A 21,100-nucleotide genomic window follows, 5' to 3' on the forward strand; every position below is an offset into this window, starting at 1 on the left:
ATGCCGCCCTCCGCGCTGCTGCTGCTGCTGCTGGTGCTGCTGGCGGCGCTGGCGGTGCCCGCCCCGGCGGCGGCGGGGGGCTGCGGGCCCTGCGATGCGGCGCGGTGCCCGCCGCTGCCGCCGCGGGGCTGCCCGCTGGGCCGGGTGCGGGACGGCTGCGGCTGCTGCTGGCAGTGCGGCCGCGGGGAGGGCGAGGCGTGCGGCGGCGGCGGGGTGACCGGGGGACGCTGCGCCCCCGGCCTCGAGTGCGTGAAGAGCCGCCAGCGCCGCAAAGCCAAGGGCGGACCGGCCCCGGCACCCCTCACCGCCGCCGCCGCCGGTCCGCCCGGTGTCTGCCTCTGCAAGAGCCGGTACCCGGTGTGCGGCAGCGACGGGCTCACCTACGGCAGCGGCTGCCAGCTCCGCGCCGCCAGCCTGCGGGCCCAGAGCCGCGGCGAACCCGCCATCAGCCAGCGCAGCAAGGGAGCCTGCGAGCAAGGTGCGGAGAGGCGGCGGCGGGGGATGCGCGGGGCGGCGGCGGGGGATGCGCGGGGAGGGAGCGGGAGAGGAGGGGAGGCGTCCGGCTGTGCCGACCGACTTCACGGTGGAAAAGCGGGTCCCAAGTGCTCCTCGTAGCGATTTGTCCCATCGGGATGCGTATTTGTAAAGTCAAGACGGTTTCAAAACCACCTTAAATGGAGCTGAGCGTCCCCGGCGGGTGACGCTGCCTAAACTTGGAGCAGGACTTCAGACCAGCCCCAGAAACGCAGGGAAACTCAGCCGCTCACTTTCTCTCGCCTTCCAGCCGTGCTGGAACTCCACTGCCCGGCTTTGCATACTTTGCCTGCAGCTTAGAATTTGGGATGCCATGACAGGGGACAAAAGGGTTGAGCTTGTCCAGGGGAGGGTTTGGCAGAGGAAGAGTGCCAACAGTGAGAAAAGTGGATGTGAAAGCCACAGAAATTCAGAGCCAGCATTCACTGGCTTGCTTTGGTTTGAAATCAAAACAAGCAGGGCCTTTCTTGCGAGCTGCACAGAGCAGTTTGCACTTGCAGCATTTCCAACCAGGAGCTCGGTTATCTTCCCAAGCTTTTGCTTAGGGATGGTGCTCAAGGAAGAAACTGTTCTGCTGTGGCGCCTCTCCTAGAAATCCTGGCTTCTGAGAGTGGATTTTGCTGGGAGGGAGGGAGGAGTGGGAGATAGCATGCAAGCCTTCTACTGAATGTCTCAAGGACAATATTGCAGCGCCAGCGCTGTTTTGGTGGAGGAGTATTTTCATAAACACAGTATGTGCAGGGTCACAACCTCCACCTCCTCCTTCTTTCTTCCCATAACCGAGGCCAAGTATGTGTTGCAAAAAAATGTTTCTGAAACTCCCAAAGAAAGCATGAAAGGGCTGTGTAAGGATTGGGGTTATGCACTTTGATGTTGCCCATGAAATGCCCTGCATGGCTTTTCACAAACCTTGTGCAAAACATCAGGTTTATATATTAGCCAGAAACACTGTACACTGTTAACTCCTAGAGGGAAAGACCTTCAGCCCTCTGGCTAAGGTGGGATGAGACAAGAACAGCCTCTGTCTGGGCCTCTGTCTAGCATTTGGAAGGAGCCTTTCCTACCCAGCAGACTCAGGAGACAGTCACAGCTATCCTAAAAACGCATGCTGCTTCTTGGCCCTGCCGGCCCAGGCCAAGTGAGCAGATGTGTTTGAAAGATGCCTGAGGTCAGGCTTCAGGTGTGTACTGGAGAAGAGGGCTGTGTTCTCATTTTCTTGCCCAAAGTCACCGGGGAGTTCACAGCAAAACAGCTATTGATACTCATACTGTAAGCTACCATCCCAAACCTTGGCTGCGCTTCCCTGTGTTCACCCCAGATTGGATGCTGGTGGGGCTTTGACCCAGACTATGGAGACAGAGTTTGATGAGGTCAATGCAAACACGAGCCACTAGGCAGGATGGTGGGAGACCACTGACCTGTCAGCCTCAAACAGCTCCCGCGAGACTTTCTCCATCCTCTGGCCATCACAGCGACAGCTTCTCTGAAGAGGGTGACAGTGTGGGACAGCCGCTCCATGCACAAACTGCATCCCTTCCTTGGAGAGGTCCCTTTGGGTGTGCAGATGTGCGGTGAGACACCTTTGCAGGCTGTTACCTGTGTTTAAGAACTTTGCTGGAGCACGTGATGCTGAGCTACTGGCAAAATGTCCCCTCCTCTGTCATTCTGGGAAGCGTCCCTTCTTTTGGTTCCTGCTGCTGGGAGAGCTCTGTCCCAGTGCCTCAGAGAAGGGAGCAGGAGGGACGTGGGCTGCTCAGCAATGGTGTCACAACTGACTCTTCTGAGATATCCCTCAGCTGTGTGAACCTTGAGCTGTGGACCTTCTTCTGGTGATACACATCGCTCTGTGGCTTGCAGCTGAGGCCAGGACTCAGCCCACACACGTGGCAGACATCTGGAAGTAGTTCTGTAGCCCTCAGGGCCTCCTGGCAGTTAAGACTGTTGGGTGGGGAGGGAAGGTGTAATCTCTGCATGGATTTTGAAAGAATAGCAGGAGAGGACATCCATCCCATCAGCCCCGCAGGGTAGAGCCTCTTTCAGTATCTTTCCAGGTAGGAGGCAGCACTTTTCCAGGTTATTAGAAGAATCTAAATGCTATGGGAGTCAAAGAGTGGAAGTTCTGGCTTTTACCATTTCCCACCACAAACAGACGTGATCTCTTTAAGGCTCTGTCTAGGGTGGGATCCCGCACAGGGAGACCACAAACAGGCAGGATCCTGCCTACATCAGTCATTTGTGTGACAGCTTTTGCACAGAAGGAAGTCCTTGAGGGATGGGGCACTTGGGCTTCCTGCTCCTGGCAGATGAGCTCTGAGGTATCTGTGTACTCACTGGACTATCGGGATCGTGTCCTTTGGGTCCAAGAGCGAGCAGCCTTTGAAGTCTGAGAAGAGATCCAGAAAAACATGTGTCCAGCAGCGGGTCCTGACTATGTTTGAGTTCTCTTTTTTTTTTTTTTTAAAAAAAAAAAAAAAGCTGGAGAGGGAGGGCTTGTTTTGCACACCCTATTTGAAAGCCGGTCCTCGGGAGGAGGAAATGTAGAGCTGTGGCTGCTGTTGGCCTTTGCTGTCATTGGCAGGAAGGGTGGCAGCTGGAGATGGGGCATCCAGCGGAAGAAGGGAATGTGTCTGGGAATGGCTTCTTTGTAGATGCTCCTCCTCACCCACCCTAGCACTATGGTGTACTGGGGGTGGCAGGGCAGGAGACAGGACACACGCAGATACAACTGGGGCAAACACTGCCCATTTATCCCTTTCTTGGTTCCTGCCACTGTTTGCTCAAACCTCACCTCCCAGGCAAGGTGGGAATGAGTCTTACCGCAGCTACCTCCTCTTCTTCTGCCTTGAAACATGTGCTTGAGACACAGGGAAAGGCCACAACCAATTAAAAGACTTGGACAGTTACAATTCCCTGGTTAACCGGGGTTGCATTTCATACCCTCTCCCTCACCTTGGTTCCCTCTCTGTCCCGTATGTACCAGGTATTCAAAGGGTCTGAAGGAGGGAGGGACAGGATTTGTCACAGGCAACACCATGTGGGTATGAGTGAAGCCGCCTGGAAACAAAGCACACTGCTACATACGGCTTAACATGCAAAATAGTCCTTGAGACACACATCCTTTTCCACCATAGATACATTTCCAAGGGGATAAAAGTTCAGTGAAAAGATATTTGACAGTTTTTGCTTACTGAGAGAGACTATGTACTGTCTGGGAACTTGGATGTTTCTTTGTTGTTCGATAGCAAAAGGAAGGAGCCAGTTCTTGGCCCTACATGATTCACCTTGACCTTCTCCTCGGGTTTCTCTGCTGTGTGTTTCCCAGACCTCTTGAATCTCATGCCTGTGTTCTTTGTACAAAAATAGTGAAGCCATGCAGAAAAAGGTATTTCCTTTGAAGCCAAAACTTCCTGCTGAAGAGCAAAAGAAGACACAGTTGAGGAGAGTTTGAGAAGATAATCTTTGCTATACCTGCACTTGGCAGGTGCAGATCCAGCCAGTCCTTCCTGGAGTGGGCTGCGTGTGGGCAGGACCATTGGGAACGGCTGGAAAAAGGCACCCTCCTTGATTCCCAGCTCCCTGAGGCTGCAGGGCTGGTGTCGGTGCTGTGTCAGCGGGGCACGGCAAAGCTGCTGCCTTTGCTCTGGAGGGACCAGGCAACTGGGAGACGGATGCTGTGAAGTTTTGCAGCTGCAGTCCAGCATTGCCTTTAAATGGATTGGCCCTTTGCTCTCTCCCTGTGAATACACATAGCTACGCTTAGGTCTGCTGCCAGCTTTTGCAGGCTGGGCAGGCCTGGACACAAAGCAGGAGCTTAATGGCAGGGCTGGTACAGGTGGCCAGAGGTGCCACCTCTGGTGGTCCCCTTGGCAGGAGAAGAGGTCATCATAACAGCCAGGGAGCTGCCCTCGGCTGCTACCATCACCCGGCTGTGCACAGATGTTCAGAAGAGCCTCTTGTGGAGTTGGTGCCTTCAGTAATTTAGGCTGAAATTTCATTTTGCAGTGCAAGCACGGCAAAGCACTGAGGCTGTTGATGGCCAGCTAGGACCTGGGGCAGGAGGACAATGGCACCCACTGCCATGCAAAGCCAACTGGCATAAAGAATTAGGGTTGCGTGGCTTAGCTCAAGCCAGGCAGAAATACATCCTCAAAGCATCAACACCCATCAAAAAGCTGGAAGGATTTTTGGCATGATGAGCTCTCTGAGCTGAAAAATACCAGGCACAGGCTTGTTGCCTAATCCATGCAAGAAGGGACAAATACCCCTAAGTCTCTCTTATCTTTGGGTATACCAGCAATTACCTGCTTCGAGGGACATGTTGTGACTGCTGGAGATACTGCTGAAGTTGCCTCATTACAGCCCAAAGGGCTTATGGTTTGAAGTCCCTGATACTTATCCCAGCAGGGTTGGGGTCTCCAGCTTGTTTTGCTGTTGTCAGTCAAGGCTTTGACTTTCTTCTGTGCTCACTTCTGTCTTGGTGAAAGCCGAGTGCTTGTTCTTGCCCGGATGCATATCAGAGGACAGTGTTTCACTCTTCAGGGAGCTGGTACTGCCTTGAAGCTACCTACAAACACCTCCCAGAGGTAGAAACTCAGAGCTTCTCTGGGTGAAGGGTAGACGTGCTGGCTCGCCAAGTGGCCTGCTTTATTTCTAATTAATCTGAATGTGGCTTAAACCTCTGTAGCTCCATGAAAGTATTTTCCCAGAATTTGGAACGTGCAGGGGCTTGCCCTTTGGTGATGAGGGCTCAGCACCTCACAGGATCCGTCCCGCAGGCTGCAGAGCTTATGCACAGCAGGACCAGGAGAGAAACTGGGCTGACGGATGTAGGATTGTGGCTGCCAAGCTCTTGTGGAGACTGACGGCCCCAGGGGGAAGTACACCCCCCCCAAATTCCTGCCACTTTTCCCCAGCAGTGTTTTTGCATTGCTGGTGCCTCAGTGTCCCGTAAAGGTACATCTGTGCTGCAAATGAAGAGGCTCCAAGTTCCCACAGGTCAATTTTAAAAGAAGAAACATAAATCACATCTGTTGGCTCATTCCATCCAAATTCAGCTGTTGAGGCTTTGCCAGAAATATTTCAGGTTTGAGGGTGGTTTGTTGGGTTTTTTTAATCCACTGCCAGAGTATATCAGAAACAGGGGGTTGGGTTTGGGGGAAAACTTTGTGAGAGATGGCAGACTGCTGTTATCACTGGCGTTGGCTCATCTTCTCCTGATAGAGATGCCTTAAATTCAAAGGCTCCCAACTCTTTTAGACACCAGAGAGCATAGTTCATATCTGATCACATTTTGCAAGAAACTCTTCTGGATTTGTGCTTTTTAGTTAACAAGTGGGTTAGGTTGCTTTAGTTCTTTCCTCCCGTTCTTCCTTTCCTGGATTTTAAGGGACTTAAAAGAATATCCACATTTTATGAGCGCTTTCTTCTTTGCTGGAGAAAGTGAGATTTAGACAAGTTTTTGCTATGTCATCTGTGGTTGGAACTGCACTGAATTCCCTCATTCTCCTGGGAAGATGGTTTGGGTTTCTGCATTGCCTGGGAGTGGGGGTCTTGCAGCAGTGGCCTGCCACCCACTTTCTCCCACCGCAAAGGGAAGCGAGGTATATTGCAGGTGGATCTCGCCAACGTTTTTGTGCTGTGTCCAGAAAGTCTGTGGCAGAGCAGAGCTGCAAAGGTGCACGGTGGGGTTCCACCTTTTGTTTTGTATCACGAGGTCCTTTCAGATGGAGCGTGGTATGGGGATGTGATTTTGTGTGGAGCTTGCTTTTCCAGCACACAGTGCATTGGGATTTTGAGACAGAGTTTCTGGGACTGAAGCTTTATGCTGGCATTTTAAAAATTCATCTGTAACTTTGGTTTTTTCCACTGTTGTAGGATAGGCCATAAATTCCTCCTTTAAAAGCATTTAGTTATGTGAGAAAGTTTTGGTTCATTGGAGCTTGAGTTTTTACGGTTACTGTGCTAAAATCTTATTAGGGAAGCTGTTTAATACATTACTCAGTAGCTCAGAGTCTTGGAGAGCATCAGTGTGCCAGGGACTATGCAAACACTTCCACTGCCCAAAAGGATCCCATATTTCACCTGTGTCTTCATTCTCGATCATCAGAGCATATTAAAAATCACTAGGAAGGAATGATTACAGATCAGCAAATTCCTCCCTGTGTTTGTTTTTTCTGTTGCTGGAAAGGCATGCTGTGTTTAAAAAAATGCATTTAATCCTTTGTTGAGCTGAGGTTGATTGAGGTTCATACTAAATAGGAGATTACCACATAACATGTCTAATCAGGTTGGACTTTTGAAAGCCCTACTTGCTTTTCCATGCATAAATGCTGCCATGCCTTGTTTCCGTGGCACCCACAGCAAGCTTTTCACATTCTTTCCAGGCTTTAGCTCATGGTCCTCCTTGTGCCATAATGATGGTTTTCTTAGTAAAACTGAGCCAAGGTCACACAAAGAGAAGAGGGGAGGTGGCGGCCTCTATCAAGTTCCTTGACAGAGCTTATCTGGGACAAAAAAACCCAAATACACATCCGGATATGGCTGGGAAGCAGCAGGCGCGTTTACAGAAAGCTACTGCCTGTTTGGTTCCTGGGACAGCATACTTCAGAGACTGGCAAAAGGAAGGGAAGGTGGGAAAAAAAGGCAGGATGGGGGGAAAAGGCAGGAGAGAGGTTGGGTTGTGGCAGTCCACTTGCACGGGCAGTGTCATCTCCGCTCAGAGGACTTGGCCTGTCCCCATTTGGCTGTTTCCAGGGGCAAGCATGGTTACAAGCTTGCAGCTCAGCTTCCGAATGGCCTCAGCCATGTTGGCCTCCCTGTTACCCCAGCTTTGAGATTGGGATTGTGTTGTGGATGCCATTGGACACGGCAGAGAGAAAGGGCTTGGGGTTTTGTTCTTTGCAGTGCTGTCCCATCCTCCCTCCCAACCCATATGTAAACCCCATGGAGGACCAGTAAGTAGCCATATAAAGGTCATGCACAAGGTCTCTGAAGGCAGCATTCCCAAACTATGGTAAAACAGCAAGGGTGGGATTTCCAGCTGCACCGATCTGCTGAGCCCAGCAGGGTGGAAAGCAGGAGGAGATCCATGGCAGATAGATGGTGGCCTGGGGCCCTGCCTCACGCTGTCGCTGACTCAGTCTTGAGTCTTCGGGACCTGGGGCAAAGCTGCATTTGCATTTGCAGCCTTTCCAGGGTCACTGGGCTGCTGAAGTCTGAGGGGAGGCATCCGAACAGGCTTAGCATCCGTCATCTCCTTTGGTCTGAATGTCTCAGAGCCTCTTTCGGTAACTCCTTACTCTCTTCAAGGCCAGGTTAAAGGAGGCAGAGAAATGTTTTCCAAAAGAGGTAAAGAAGGAAGCTTGTACATCTGTCAGTAAGCAGCCGGCAGCTTTGGGAATGGGGAAGGCCAGAAGCTGTTTCCCCTTCCTGTCTGGTGCTGCCTCTCACAGAGCACTGACCTGGGAGGGAGCAGCTGAGGCCATGCCAGCTAGAATGAGTAGATGCTATTACGGAAGGCTTCCCCTTCTCCATATAAAGTCATTTTGAAGGGAAAATACTTTCCCAGCAATTTAGGAGACTGGAGTGGGTCTATTTTCAGACTTGCAAGTGCTTGTGAGGCTGAACAATGTCTAGCTTTTGCTTTCAATCGCTGTCTCATGGGGAGCGTTCCCAGTCAGTGTTTCAGCCGGGGCTGTGGCACGGTGATGCAGGGCTCAGGAGGGCTGGCTGGAAACCACACGAGCTTCAGCATGGGATACACAGCCTCGTGTGTTCGTGGTCGGGACTTCCCATGCACACCCAAGCGCCAGGGCATACCCCACAGTGCTTAATGTCGGCCTTATTTCTGCCTTTAGTGATGTACCTGTAGCCCCCTTGATATTAACAAGAGTTATTGCTCTGCTTGCTGGGGTGTGATTTATTTGTGTGTGTGTGTGTGGACACCAAAGGAAGATCAGTGAGGACCTGCGCTGTGATAGACCATCCTGGTACCAGCGAGGGGCAGGTGGGTGGGCTAGGAGATGCCAGTTCTCTGCCTGGGCAGGGGAGAGGTGCCTGGGGCAGGAGGGGTGCCGGGACCAAATGCCAAACGCTGGATGGCCTCATCGAGGAAGTCACAGGTTCTGCTGCATGCTGCTGCGGCAGCAAAGCGACCGCAAAAACAGCAATGGGAACTCCTCTCCGGCTGCTGCTTTTGACATAACACAGGCTGTCAGCTCCCTGTGATCTGCAGAAAAAACAATCCCTGTGCTTTCAGGCTCCTCTCCGGGGTGAATGAGCTTGCTGGCTCTGTAAATAAGCCCCTTCCCGGACCAGGGAGAGCCATTTGTCTGAGGAACAATGGGCAGAGCAGGGAGGAAATGCCTGAAGTGCCTGCAGAGAGCAGCTGATCTCCATCAACAGCCTGTGATGTCCTCTTGGCCAAGGAGCTCCTACGCAGTCAGGGCAAGTACCGTCAGGGAGCATCCTGTACATCCACGGTGCCCCTGGCTCAGTCCCCGGTGGGGAGCAGAGACCACTCAGCCCCATTGATAGCAGGGGGGGCTCTGGTCTTGGTGACCATTTTCATCAGCAGGTGCAACCTGCAAGTCCCCAGCGCAAGGGAAGTGGATGGAGAAACCTTCCCTGTTGTGGGCAGTGCTGCAAGTGGAGCAGCAAGGCCTCTCAGATGCAGGCTGCAGGATGAGGGCCAGGGAGCTCCTTGCTGACAGGAACCAAGTCATCTGCTCTGTACAATATGGGCTTGTTTCCAGTCCTGCTAAGCAGATGGTGGCCTCGCTCCCTTCACAGGGACCCCCAAAGCAAGAGGGGTGACTTGTAGGAGAGAAGATCCTCACATCCCCTGAAGTCCCCACAAGGCTCAGGCATCCCCTGCCTCTCCTGTTTTGCTGGGTCGCCGTGTCCCCTGCCCATCTCTGGCTGCTTCAGTGGACCGTGGGAGAGAGTGTGAGTGGGACCAGCGCAGGCAGTAAGTAGGGTGGCTGTCACGCACACGGGTGTCATCTGGCTGTGATGGGAGTCTAGCTACTGCTGTGATTCGACTTCAAATCTGCTGACTTCTTGGCCTTTCTCATTTATTTTTAGTGGAGGAAGAAGCCCCGCTCTAAAGTTCGGCTGTCTGGACTTAAGTCACATATCCTGAGAGACCATGCTGACTCTTCCCATGACACTTGCATCTTTTGGGATGTGTATTCCCTCCCGGCCTCAGGGCTGTGCCGGATGGAGGCGGAGGCCTGTGAATGCTCCCAGTTCCTTCCAGCTCTCACATTCCTCCTGTTTGGATCAGGATGTACAACCCGAGCTCTGGGTTGCTTCATTACAGCCAGGCTCTCGCTGTGCTGTAGCTGCTGTGCCAAGCCATCCGGAGCTTTGCTGTGAAGCTGTGCAGGCAATTCCCCTTTCCAGGGAAGATAACAAAGAAATTCCCTCTTGCTTTTCCCCTCCCAGCAGTTTCTGCAGAAAAATCCTGGTGTGACCTGCTCCTGGCAGGGCGAGCAAACGTCCAGGGTGTCTGGGCCCTTGGTACAGGGGGAAGCTCAACAGCAGCCAAGACTGAGACACTACGGGCAGTGGATTTAGTGCTGTGTTAAATGCTGCCAGTTCCCAACGAGGGAAGAACTGAGCCAAATCCTGGAAGAGTGTAATGGTGCCTTAAAGTCCACTTGGCTTTTAATGTAAGAATCAGGATCTCTCCTTTTCTGCAGTGGTCATTTTGGAGCAGCTGTGTTTCTCTTGCCTCATGGAGAACCCTAGCATCTGGTAAGAAAGAGTATGGTGTCAACAGGGCAAACGTAGCCCTGCCTCTCAGGGACAGCTCTGCCCTGGGAAGGACATCTTGCACATGGAGGGTTTCACATGGCCAGAGCAGAAGGTGGTGGTGGCAGCAGGCTATGCTGGGCGCATACCAGCTGGAGGTCCTTGCAGAGCATGGGATGAGCTAAGCCTGGGGGCATCAGGGTCCTACCAGAGCTGCCAAGTGCCGTATTGCTCAAGGGACACCAGAAAAAGAACAGTGGGGGTCAGGCAGTGCTTGGGACAGGGGCACGCTGGGGGTGCCAGGCCCACAGGTCACCCCCCTGTACTATGCTACAGTGGTACTCGGAGGAACAACCTCCAGCAGGGTGTTGCTGAGCGTGCAGAGTTGGGCAGTGCCTGGAGGTACGGACCTGCTCTGGGCCACCTGGAACAAGGATAGGTCCAGCACTCTTCCATACTGGAAAGGGTGCTGTGACTCCAACACACCCCTCTCCTGGCCAGCACACAAGAATCCATCCAGGCAGCAACACAACCAAGAACAGAGTGAGGTAATGAAATGCTGCTGAAATGCTTTTCTCAGCAGAGAGAATCAGTTCTGTGCAGATGAGGAGCACCTGGGTTGTGATGTCTGCCAGGAAACCAGCCCTACTGATCATTAGGTGTGGTTTTAAGCATCGCCTGGGACTACACATAAAAATTCCCTGCTTCTACACAGCTGCCTTCTGTTAAAAACCGGACTGGGATACCTCTTAACAGAGAATTCGGACACCCCTGGTCTCTTAGCAGCTTCCCACCATCAGGCTGTGTACAGTCATTCCTGGAGAGAGAAGTCTCAGAAGAGAATAGCAAATGCCTCTCTGGCATCCCACCAGCTGCTCAGGAGGGGGGAGCCACCTCGGCATCCCTTGTTGCTAAGACAGAAGGATTGCTGACGTCCTCTGGCTGGTGGTACCAGTGTGAATCTGCCCCCAGATCCCAAGGAGGAAAAAAGACACCAGCTTTCTCCTGGAAGATGTTGGCACAGTGGGATGCACCCAAAGCCTGCTCCCCACTGCCTGCAAGAGGGCTGCCAGGCAAAGTGCACGTGCAGGGCTCAGGTCAGTGCGTGTTCAGGACCCAAGAAGGAGCATCCAGGACCCAAATCTGCCCCTCTTTTATGGGGCTGGGAATGAGCCATGTGAGCCGGCATACCCAAGGGGCTTCAGTCAGGCTGGCTCTGGAGTACTTGTTCACATAGGAAATGCCGTCTTCTGGCGGAGCCTAATGGGAGCTTCAGTTTCCTGTTACTGCCTGCATCTTCAGAGCAGAAGAGGAAAATCTGCTGTGTTCTTCAAGATATCAATAAGTGGAAATAAACACTATGTGCTCCTTTGGTCTGCGCTTCCTATTGTGGTGAATTAATAGCTGCATTTTGCAAAACAGCCCCACTAAAGAGGGACTGAACAGAAAAGGTCATTCTTCCCTTCCTGGGATATGGGTTACGTCTCCAACATTTCCCAGCCCGAGGGGTAAACATCTCCAGCCAGATCTGCAAAACAGCTCTGTTCCCATCTGGCTTTGGAAACAACTCTCTGTTTAACTAAGGACTGGAGCTGGGGAAAACGGAGCTCTGCATTCACCTGGTCCCTTCCTGGACCACCCCCTCCAAGGAGAGTTCTGCCACCCTCCAGCCAGCCTCCTTTGGCTGGATATTGCACACGAGTAAAACAGGAGCGGTGTGACATTGAGTTCTGCTAGCCAGCTGCCACGGGCTTTGCTGCAGAATAAAATCATGCTGGGAAGAAGGATGCTGGCCAAGCTCTCCCGTGGCATGGGAGAGCCAGTGGGACCCACTCACTAGTGGGGCCTTTCCTCCATGCTGGCTGAGTGTCAGTGATGCACTTGGTGACCGCACGATGAGCAAAGGCAGCAGTTCATGATGTCCTGCTCAGTTCCTAAGAGAACAGAATGCAAACACTGTCCTACCTCTAACCTCAGTTTTGCAAGTAGATGGACTGATCACCTGAACTGCTCAACACCCGAGTTTCCTTCTGGGGCAAGCGTCCATCAGCCTGAACAGTTTAAGGTCAGATGCGTGTGTAGCTTTGGAGAGGGAAGTGCTCTGATGTGGGATCAGCGTAGCAAGCTTTGCTCCAAGCAGGGCTCCCCTCCACCTTATCCTCAGAAACCATCAGAAGTGACTGGCCCCACTTAAAAGGCTGGCAAGGGGACAAGCTTGCAGTTACTCAGTGCTTAAAAGCATTTCTCTCTTTTTGCAGGACCCTCCATTGTGACCCCTCCTAAGGACATCTGGAATGTCACAGGAGCACAGATCTACCTGAGCTGTGAAGTCATGGGCATCCCAACCCCTGTCCTCATCTGGAACAAGGTAAGGCCCTGCTAGGAGCTCCTGGGACACAGCAAACCTGAGGCAGCTGAAACTGCTTGGTAAGCATAAAGGCCAGAGCAGATCCCTCCTTAGAAACACACATCTTTGATGAGTTTTCCATCTGTGCAGTTCTGTCCAGCCCCAAACATCTGGCTTTGCTTAATCTTTTTCTAAACTCTTGTTGATCCTGAGGCAGAAAAGGACTTGTGTTTCTCTTGGTAGCTACTGGTTTTCAGAGCACACATGGAGCATCCCTTGACCCACTGTCATGCTGCTGGCGGCAGTGACTCTGAGCTGTGGACACAGATCACCCACGTCAGGCATGGGAACCACATGGGGCAGTTATTTCTGGTAGCGTGCTGGTTTTGGCAGCACGCTGGTAATGCCTGGCTTAGGGCAGAGAGGATCCTGGCTGTAGGGCTGAGAGCCACCGCATGGCCCCTGTAGCCTCTTCAGATGCCACAGGTTTGTGGATACTTGGGAGGGGTCTTAAAATTAAGCTGAAACAATATTAGATTAAGAATACTACAGAGAAAAAAAAAAATAGATTGGCCCAGAGATTGCGCTGTTCATAAGGGTCCCAGAGCAAACTGCTGGGCGAGTGTACAATATAGGCATGTTGACCCAGGCAGCATTTTTTGCTTGTTTACAAGCAGATGCTGTTTACACACTGCCTGTCAGTGCTGCTCTCCTTTTCATGCCTCTTCCCCATGGCAGAGAGACTGTTTGACCTGGTGGTAACAAGGGCTGAGCACCACTCATCCCAGGCTGTGCTCTAGGCCCGGACATGGCACTGGGCAATGGCTGCTCTCTCTCCGATGCTGTGCCCACCAGGAGGGACCGCCTGGTTTGCTGCAGCAGAAACCCACAGGACTGCTGCTGGCCTGTTGGGAAAAAGACAGGTCACGCAGGGAGAGCCCATTCCAGGAGCAACATGCAGGTTCTCTGCTACTAGCACGCTGAAAAGCCTGATCATCAGGGAAATTGCAGGGATTGTTGTCCAAACAAGGACAACATTCAGCTCCTGATGTCCCCCCAGTCCCAAGCCAGAAGGCAGCTGCTCCAGCCTGCTGGTCTGGATTGATGTATGGGTAATCAGCAGCTGCAGGCAGCCAAGTCCTCCTTGTTCAGCACAGCCATCATTTGATGGGCTAAACACACCTTTGGGAACAGTCACACAGGTTCTGTGAGACCAGGACAGCACAGGACACGTTTGTACACCCCACCACCCAGCACTGTCCACACCAGAAAGCTGTGCTGCTCTGCGCATTCCTGCAGAGGCAAGGGGAGCACAGACCCAGTGCAGACCCTGAGGCCTTGGTGTAGTGGGGCTGCACTCCACAGAGGAGAAGATAGAATGCTGGCACTAGAAAAAACACTGCTACTGCACAAAATGCATTCATGTCAAAAATAACATTGATCTCCTGTCTGTGTGCAGGTATGGTCCTAACAGTTCCAGCATAAATAAGCCCCAACCTTCTCACACCTTTCTACCCTTCTGTTTAGATAATTCGGGGACAGTATGGTGTCCAGAGGATGGAGCTTCTGCCGGGTGATCGGGAAAACTTGGCTATCCAGACCCGAGGGGGCCCCGAGAAACACGAAGTAACTGGCTGGGTGCTTGTAAGTACTTTGTGTATGCACAGAGCTGCCCAAACAGTACGGTGCAGTTTGCAAACAACTCATGAACAAAGAGCAGTAAAGAAGACACACGACAACAGACAGGCCATGTAGAAGAGAACAATCTGCATGAACTGGACACAAAGGGGAAGGGTGGCTGCTGTCTTACCTGTTGCAGTTTTTCACCTTTGTCTAGCATGCAGTAGAAGCATGCATTCTATGATCAGAGAAGGTGAGACTTCAATAAAATACCTCATTATGTCATTACTTTCCTGCTGCCATTAGTGGGAAGGAGACCTTCTCTGTGTCTAGGAAGGAACCAGTACCAAGGCAAGGCACCCCTAAGACCGACCCACAGCTGAGAAGCCCTTACAGATCCAGCAGTACTGTCCTTTCCTTGGCAAAGCACATCACCTGCCTGAGAATAGCCCAGCACAGAAGCCACCAGCTCTTGCTCAACAGAGTTCCTGAGCTGCAGGAGCACCTGCACACTCATCAGTGATCACCACACAGGAGAGGGAGCTACTGTGCATCCCAGTAAGGGAATTGCGAGTATGATGGCTCCTAGCTGCAGAGAAGCTGGCAGCAGGGGCGCACATCTCAGGGTGTTGGTTCCCACACCACTTGCTAAAGCAGAGGTGGAAACAAGGAGAAGGAAAGGTTTGAGCCAATGATTTTGCTGAACTGACTGAATGGATGCAGCATGTTGTAAGGAAGGGCTTTTCTTCCTGCTTCCCTCCCCTTACCAAGCATGCAGGGCCCCCACACATCTCTAAACTAAGCAAACGATAAAAGACAAAGAGGGAATGTTGTAACACACTTAATCTGGCCTAGCAGAGGTGAAGAAAGTTAGGCTGATCCACAGGAGCGGGTGCTTTTCTCCCTCACTGGAGAGAACCATCACAATCTGAACCAGACTGTTCAGAGCCAGCAGAAGAAATCATGCAGTCCACATGGTCCCTAAGGATTAACTGCTACTTCATATACTGTTAATCTCATTATGTCTCAAGCAATTAACAAGTTACATAAGATACTTTAAAACAGAATCGCCTCTACCTGTGCACAAGATACTTACTGAGGGATGGGGGGGGATGTTTCTTCCCCTAGATATCTCCTCTGAGCAAAGAGGATGCTGGAGAATATGAGTGTCATGCATCAAATGCCAAAGGAGAGGCAACAGCTTCTGCAAAAATCCACGTCGTGGAAACTCTGCATGAAATAGCCCTGACCAAAGGTAGGTAGTGTGGCTGAACACTCAGCAGCATTTTCCCCTAATAGTTTACTCAGTTATTTGATACAGAAGGACCACCTCTGTTTAATGCTTTCTAAGCACAAAAAAAAAAAAAAAAAAGCAAGCATACTAGAAAGATCAGTTAACACGCAGCTTTTACTGGGCTTGGCAAAACATTCCCAGCAAATCTCAGCTGCTGGAATTCTCAAGGGATTGTTAAATAACCCCCCAAGTGCTGTAAAGTACTGGAGACAGCAAATTTAAAAGACAGCAAATAAAGAACACCTTTTGGGTTTTCTACAAAGCAACTTCCAGTAGTTTTCCAGCCCTAAATTCATATCATCCTTTCAGTATTCTCTGGATGCTTCCAAACCTGCCCATCTCTCCTAGCAGCAGTATGGGCTCAACCAGCCCCAAGACAGACAGGGAACTTCAAGCACTTAAATTCCTGCCAAGTCCCTGCACCTCATTATTCCCCACCCTGGAAACATCCTAGTCCTTGCCCATTCTCTCTGAATGCTGGAGTGTCATACTGGGGAAGGGACAGATATGCCACTGCAGGCCTTTAGGCAAGACCTGAAGCCTTTACCCTCCAGCCTTCAGCCAGTTTTAAAAGCCAGGTCCTCTTTGCCAGGCTGTGTGCAAAGCTGATGGCAAACTAACCGTCCTCATTCCAGCTGCAAAGAGGACGGATGGCTTAGTACCACAGCCACATGCGCTTCAGAATCAATCCAGAGAGCTGGAACAGCAACTGTAACCATGCTAGAGGCAGATGCACTGGGAACCAAGCATCCAGCTAGAAAATACTGTGCTGCCCAAACCCACTTTGGGTTTTGGATATAATCCTTACCTTTAATCCCACTAGCTTTATCCAAACTTCATAGTCTTACTTTCTGTATCTTTATATCCCTGAATAGCTGAAAGACTTCCTTTAGGAGAATATTAACAGCACCTGGCATTGGAATAAGAGCATAAAATAAATCCCAGTATCACGTGCAGGAACCTTGCTGAAGTTTTTTAGCTAGTGTCTAATCCCTTCCTTTTCAAACATCTTATTTAGAGATGTGAATGAAAGTGAGTTTTACTGAGTTGTGCCGTGAGCAGCACACTTACACCCCAGAATAGAAGATCTTCTCTCCCCCTCTCACAGTAACTCTACTGCGAGGTTGTAGTACCCTGTGTATTGCCTCATGGTTTATTTCTTCTACACACACCACATCTTACAGCTGTTTCTTTTCAGCTGTAGAAAGCTCTCAAGCAAGCATGCTGTAGCTAAGCAATAAGCTAGCGGTCCACAATTACTTAAAGTAAATTGATAACATTAATTGAACAAACTGGCAGATGTAACAGGCTCCTCCATAGCTACACACTACACAGTTAGGGAGTGTATTGTCCCAGGTCCAGATGATCTCAGCACAGAAAAATCCCATCTATTACCATCCCCCTCCTGCTGTAGTTCTGCAGTAGGGAAGGAAAGAAGGAAAGAGGGTCAGGACTGGGTTGTCAGGTCTCAGCACAGACATCAGGAAATGCACACACTGTGCTACTGCCCACGTTGTGATATTACCCCTTGGAACAGTACAGAGTGTAACATGTTTTTGTTTTTCCACAGATGATGGTGCAGAGCTGTGATGTGAGGACTTTTACTTACGCACAGTTTTAAATTAGCATTTGGAAAGCAGCAACTTCCAGCTTTTTCTAGCTCACTAATCTCCTAACTCCCTTACTCTGATTACCGATTTGCTTGCACACTTTCAGATACACAAATAAAGAGGTTCACAAGTTTGATTACAAATTTTAATTCTATTTACAGGTAATAAACATACTTCTGAACAGCACACATAGCAGATGAGTAAAACTATTTTAAATGCAACCTACACAAAATGAAACAAGACCTGAGCGCTTCTGTCTCATGATTTTTTTTTTAAAAAGCCCTTTTAAAGGCTAAACACTCATCATACGAGGTGCAATACTCATAGACATCAGTTCTTGGAAGAGGAGCTTGCAGGCATAGGGCATCCGAACCAAAGATATCTGGAAAGAGATTTCAAAAGGCTTGTGATAAGCACTCCTAAGGCATCAGCTTCCACCACCTTCTACACAAATAACATGGTTTTGGCTCAAAAGTGAATCTGAAGTTACACATGAAAGCATTTAACAAGAATTGCTCACAGACAGTAACAAAGCAAGAGGGAATCTGAGACTGTCTGTAGAGGCTACACAGCAGCTACCCAGGACACAATATTAATGATAAAACCTGCAGCCAAGGGATCTGATCTTAAACAAGAGCCATTTAACAAGGGAACACGTGCATAGCAAAGTGTGCTTCGTGTCCAGTAAATTCAGTTAAGATTGCCATTGGGGTTACTGAAGAGATGTGTGCTGGAATTGCTAGAGTTGCAGCAGTCAGTCCCTCGCACAAGAACATGCCTGTTTAAGGCAACTATTTTTATCTCTGCTGCCACTCTCCTTTGACATAGTTCTGTAACCAAGCACACACTATAGAGCTTTTTTATTTAAAAAAAAAAAAAAAAAAAGTGCAACACAAAAGACCTCCCATGGGGACCCAGCTCTGAAAGCATAAACTTCACAGGGACAGTCACAAGGGCGATGGCTCTAAATTCCTGTGATTCTGATTTTTACTTCTAAAAATACGCTCTCAAGCATTTACTTGTAAAGTGTATGAAAGCTCTGCACTGCAAAATACTTGAGCAGCATTTCCTGCCAAGTGACAAGCCAAGACTGTAAAATTAATAAGGAAACATCCAAATTAACTAGGGCACTATAAACACTTAAAACAGTTATGAAACGAAAATAGCAATTGTTCTGGTGCTTCTCTAAATATTTACTTCCCTATCCTCCTGTTCACCCAAGTGGCATTTCCTCTTACCCACAAAGAGAAACACTGGCTGATGAAAACCACACGTACCTGAGTTTTATTACGGCAGCCCCGGCACTCATAGGTGTGAGTCCTTGTGTTTGCAATCGCCATGATTCCACAGAGGTTACAGACATGGACTTGGTATGGGTCTGAAGCTTCAAACAGTCTCTCTCTCAAGAACTGGGCTGCTCCATGAGCAATCTGGCAATCCCGTTCCATTTCTCCAAAACGAAGGCCACCATCACTGAAAAAAGGAAAAGAAAAAACAAAAAACCTCAACTTTTGAGTCCGTTGGCAAAATACATCAGTTCTTGTTGGTGGAACAAGTAGCTTAGCAGAAACACAACAGCAGTATTACAAGGCCAGAGTAAAGCTGCGCATTAATTCTCCTCTAACACCTCAGAATAAAACTGTTAAGGAGAATGCAAACACAGTAACTTGTAACTGCCGCCGAGCATTTCTAAAGCAGATGTCAGATAGCTAACAGCCACAGCACAACTGTACAGGAAAATGAGGTAAACATTAAATTATTCTCTACTTGTCTGTGGTGGGTTTAACCTTGGCTGCTGCCAGATGCCCACCAAGCAGCTCTCTCACTCCCCCATGTCGACAGGATAGGGGGAGAAAATAAGATGGAAAAGCTCGTGGGTCAAGATAAAAAGAGGGATATTGGTAAGCAATTACCATCACTGGCAAAACAGACTCAGCATGGGAAAAATCAGTTTAATGTGTTGCCCATTAAAAATGGTGAGAAAGAAAGACAAAACTAAAAACATCTTGTCCCCTACCTTCGTCCCAGGCTCAACTTCACCCTTTCATTCCCAACTCCTTCCTCCCCTCCCCATGGTCACAGGAGGAATGGGGGTTGCAGTCAGTGCATAGCAGTTCCTCTCTGCCACTCCTTCCTCCCTACACTTTTTCCTTGCTCCAGCGTGGGGTCCCTCCCATGGGATAGTCCTTCACAAACTGCTGCAGCATGGGCCCTTCCTATGGGGTACAATCCTTCAGGAGCAGATTGCTGCAGCAGGGGTCCCCCAAAGATCACATCTGCCAGGAGCCTGCTCCAGCATGGGTTTTCCACAGGCTGCAGTCTGGGTCTGCTCTACCATGGTCCTCCATGTGCTGCAGGCGGACAGCCTGCTTCACCATGGTCTCTTCCATGGGCTGCTGGGGGATTGCTGCTCTGGCACCTGGAGCATCTCCTCCCCATCATCCTCCTCTGACCTGGATTGTCTGCAGGGCTGTTCCTCTCACATTTTCTCACTCCTCTCTCAGCTGCTGCACAGCATTTTTTACCCTTTCTTAAATACGTTACCACAGAGGCGCCAGCAGTGTCACTGATGGGCTCAGCTTTGGCCAGCGGTGGGCCTGTTGGAGCCAGCCGTAAGTGGCCCAGTCCAGCATAGGGCAACCCTATAAGGGTCCTTTCTCAGAGTCCACCCCAGCAGCACCTCCCTGCTACCAAAATCTTGACACCTGCACCCAGTACATCTTATCTTAAGTCGAACACATGAAAATGGGTGGATAATTGGGTGTGCTAAGTTCTAGCTGCAAAGTTGAGGCAGCTAATTTTTAGTGCTAAAAGCTTCAAAGAAAAAGAAAACACTGTATAGAAACTAATAAACATGCTTACCGAGATCTACCTTCCATAGGCTGTCTGTTAAGTATCTGGATTGGCCCTCTCGCACGAGAATGGATTTTGTCATCTACCATGTGCTTCAACCGCTGATAATATGTAGGACCAATGAAGATCTGTGATGTGATTTTTCGACCGGTGAAACCATTGTAGAGGACCTGAAATAGTCAATGCAATCACTGAACCATAAGCCTTACTATCCATCAAATGTGTATTAAAAAAATTACAGTGAACTGATATTTTGATTATACCTCATTTCCTCTCAGATGATAGCCATAATCTGATAGAAGATTGGAAATCTTCTGCACATTGACAGCATCATTAAAAGGTGTAGCATCACCAATTTCTCCCTTGTTTGCAGACACCTACAGAGAAGAGATTTGCAAAAGCTTGTACGATTTCTGAAGGACTAGTCAGACAACATTAAGCTGTTTCATACAGTTTTAACTCTTAATGCCAGAACTTGAGATTCCATGCCCATCATAATACCCTATCTTGCTTTGTTTATCAGCTACACAGCTTACCGTGAGATTTTAAAAAATACACAGTATCAACAATGTTGGTACTCCTTTTTCTAGGTCACATGAAATGTTTGGAATAAAAACAACAGATGAGAGAGTACGCTGTAGTCTGACTTAGTGGACAAATTTACAGGACTGTAGGTCTTCCCCAAGAAACCTGCTTTTGCTATCAAGTAACTGGAGAACAATCATCATGTTTTAGTGGATGAACACCCACCAGGGAGTAGTATTTCTACCAAGAAGCAAAAGGGAAAAAAGGAAAATTAGATAAAAAACATTTAAATTCATATTGCTCAGACATGCAGCTAACAGATTCTTCTTACCTTCCCCTGAAGACATTCAATCAAGTGACCGATGGTCATGCGGGAAGGGATGGCATGGGGGTTGATTATTATATCAGGTGTGATTCCTTCACAGGTGAAGGGCATATCCTAGAGCAGGAAAACAGACAATCAGCACTTCCCAGAATAGCAGCTTTAAGAAAAGCGGGTTTGTGGACTCAAATCTTTTAAAGCATTTCAAAGGCACTGAAGTACCACATAATAAACAGCTG

The 21,100-nt window shown here is 49.8% G+C and overlaps 2 protein-coding genes across 2 annotated transcripts in view; one reads left to right on the forward strand and one right to left on the reverse strand.

Annotated features, from left to right (window-relative positions):
* On the forward strand, positions 1-18,027 carry IGFBP7 (insulin like growth factor binding protein 7). Its single transcript, XM_074147943.1, has 5 exons — positions 1-478; positions 12,549-12,658; positions 14,165-14,281; positions 15,386-15,512; positions 17,122-18,027. Exons 1-5 carry the CDS (start codon positions 1-3, stop codon positions 17,139-17,141), a joined length of 852 nt encoding a protein of 283 aa, XP_074004044.1. The 3' UTR covers positions 17,142-18,027.
* Positions 17,289-21,100, reverse strand: part of POLR2B (RNA polymerase II subunit B) — a 20,134-nt gene continuing 16,322 nt past the window's right edge. The window contains exons 21-25 of the mRNA XM_074147940.1: positions 20,871-20,978; positions 20,278-20,391; positions 20,024-20,184; positions 18,439-18,634; positions 17,289-17,543 (exon numbers count right to left, since the gene is read on the reverse strand). Coding sequence (XP_074004041.1) covers positions 17,454-17,543; positions 18,439-18,634; positions 20,024-20,184; positions 20,278-20,391; positions 20,871-20,978 — 669 coding nt within the window. The 3' untranslated portion in view covers positions 17,289-17,453. The remainder of the gene's footprint in view (positions 17,544-18,438; positions 18,635-20,023; positions 20,185-20,277; positions 20,392-20,870; positions 20,979-21,100) is intronic.

This window comes from Numenius arquata, chromosome 5, assembly GCF_964106895.1.
Source record: "Numenius arquata chromosome 5, bNumArq3.hap1.1, whole genome shotgun sequence".
NCBI classification, from domain to species: domain Eukaryota; kingdom Metazoa; phylum Chordata; class Aves; order Charadriiformes; family Scolopacidae; genus Numenius; species Numenius arquata.

Coding starts and splice junctions, on each gene's coding strand:
- IGFBP7 (XM_074147943.1), top strand. CDS start 1: ATGCCGCCCTCCGCGCTGCTGCTGCTGCTGCTGGTGCTGCTGGCGGCG. Junction 479..12,548: donor CAAGGGAGCCTGCGAGCAAG/GTGCGGAGAGGC, acceptor CTCTTTTTGCAG/GACCCTCCATTGTGACCCCT. Junction 14,282..15,385: donor AAGTAACTGGCTGGGTGCTT/GTAAGTACTTTG, acceptor TTCTTCCCCTAG/ATATCTCCTCTGAGCAAAGA.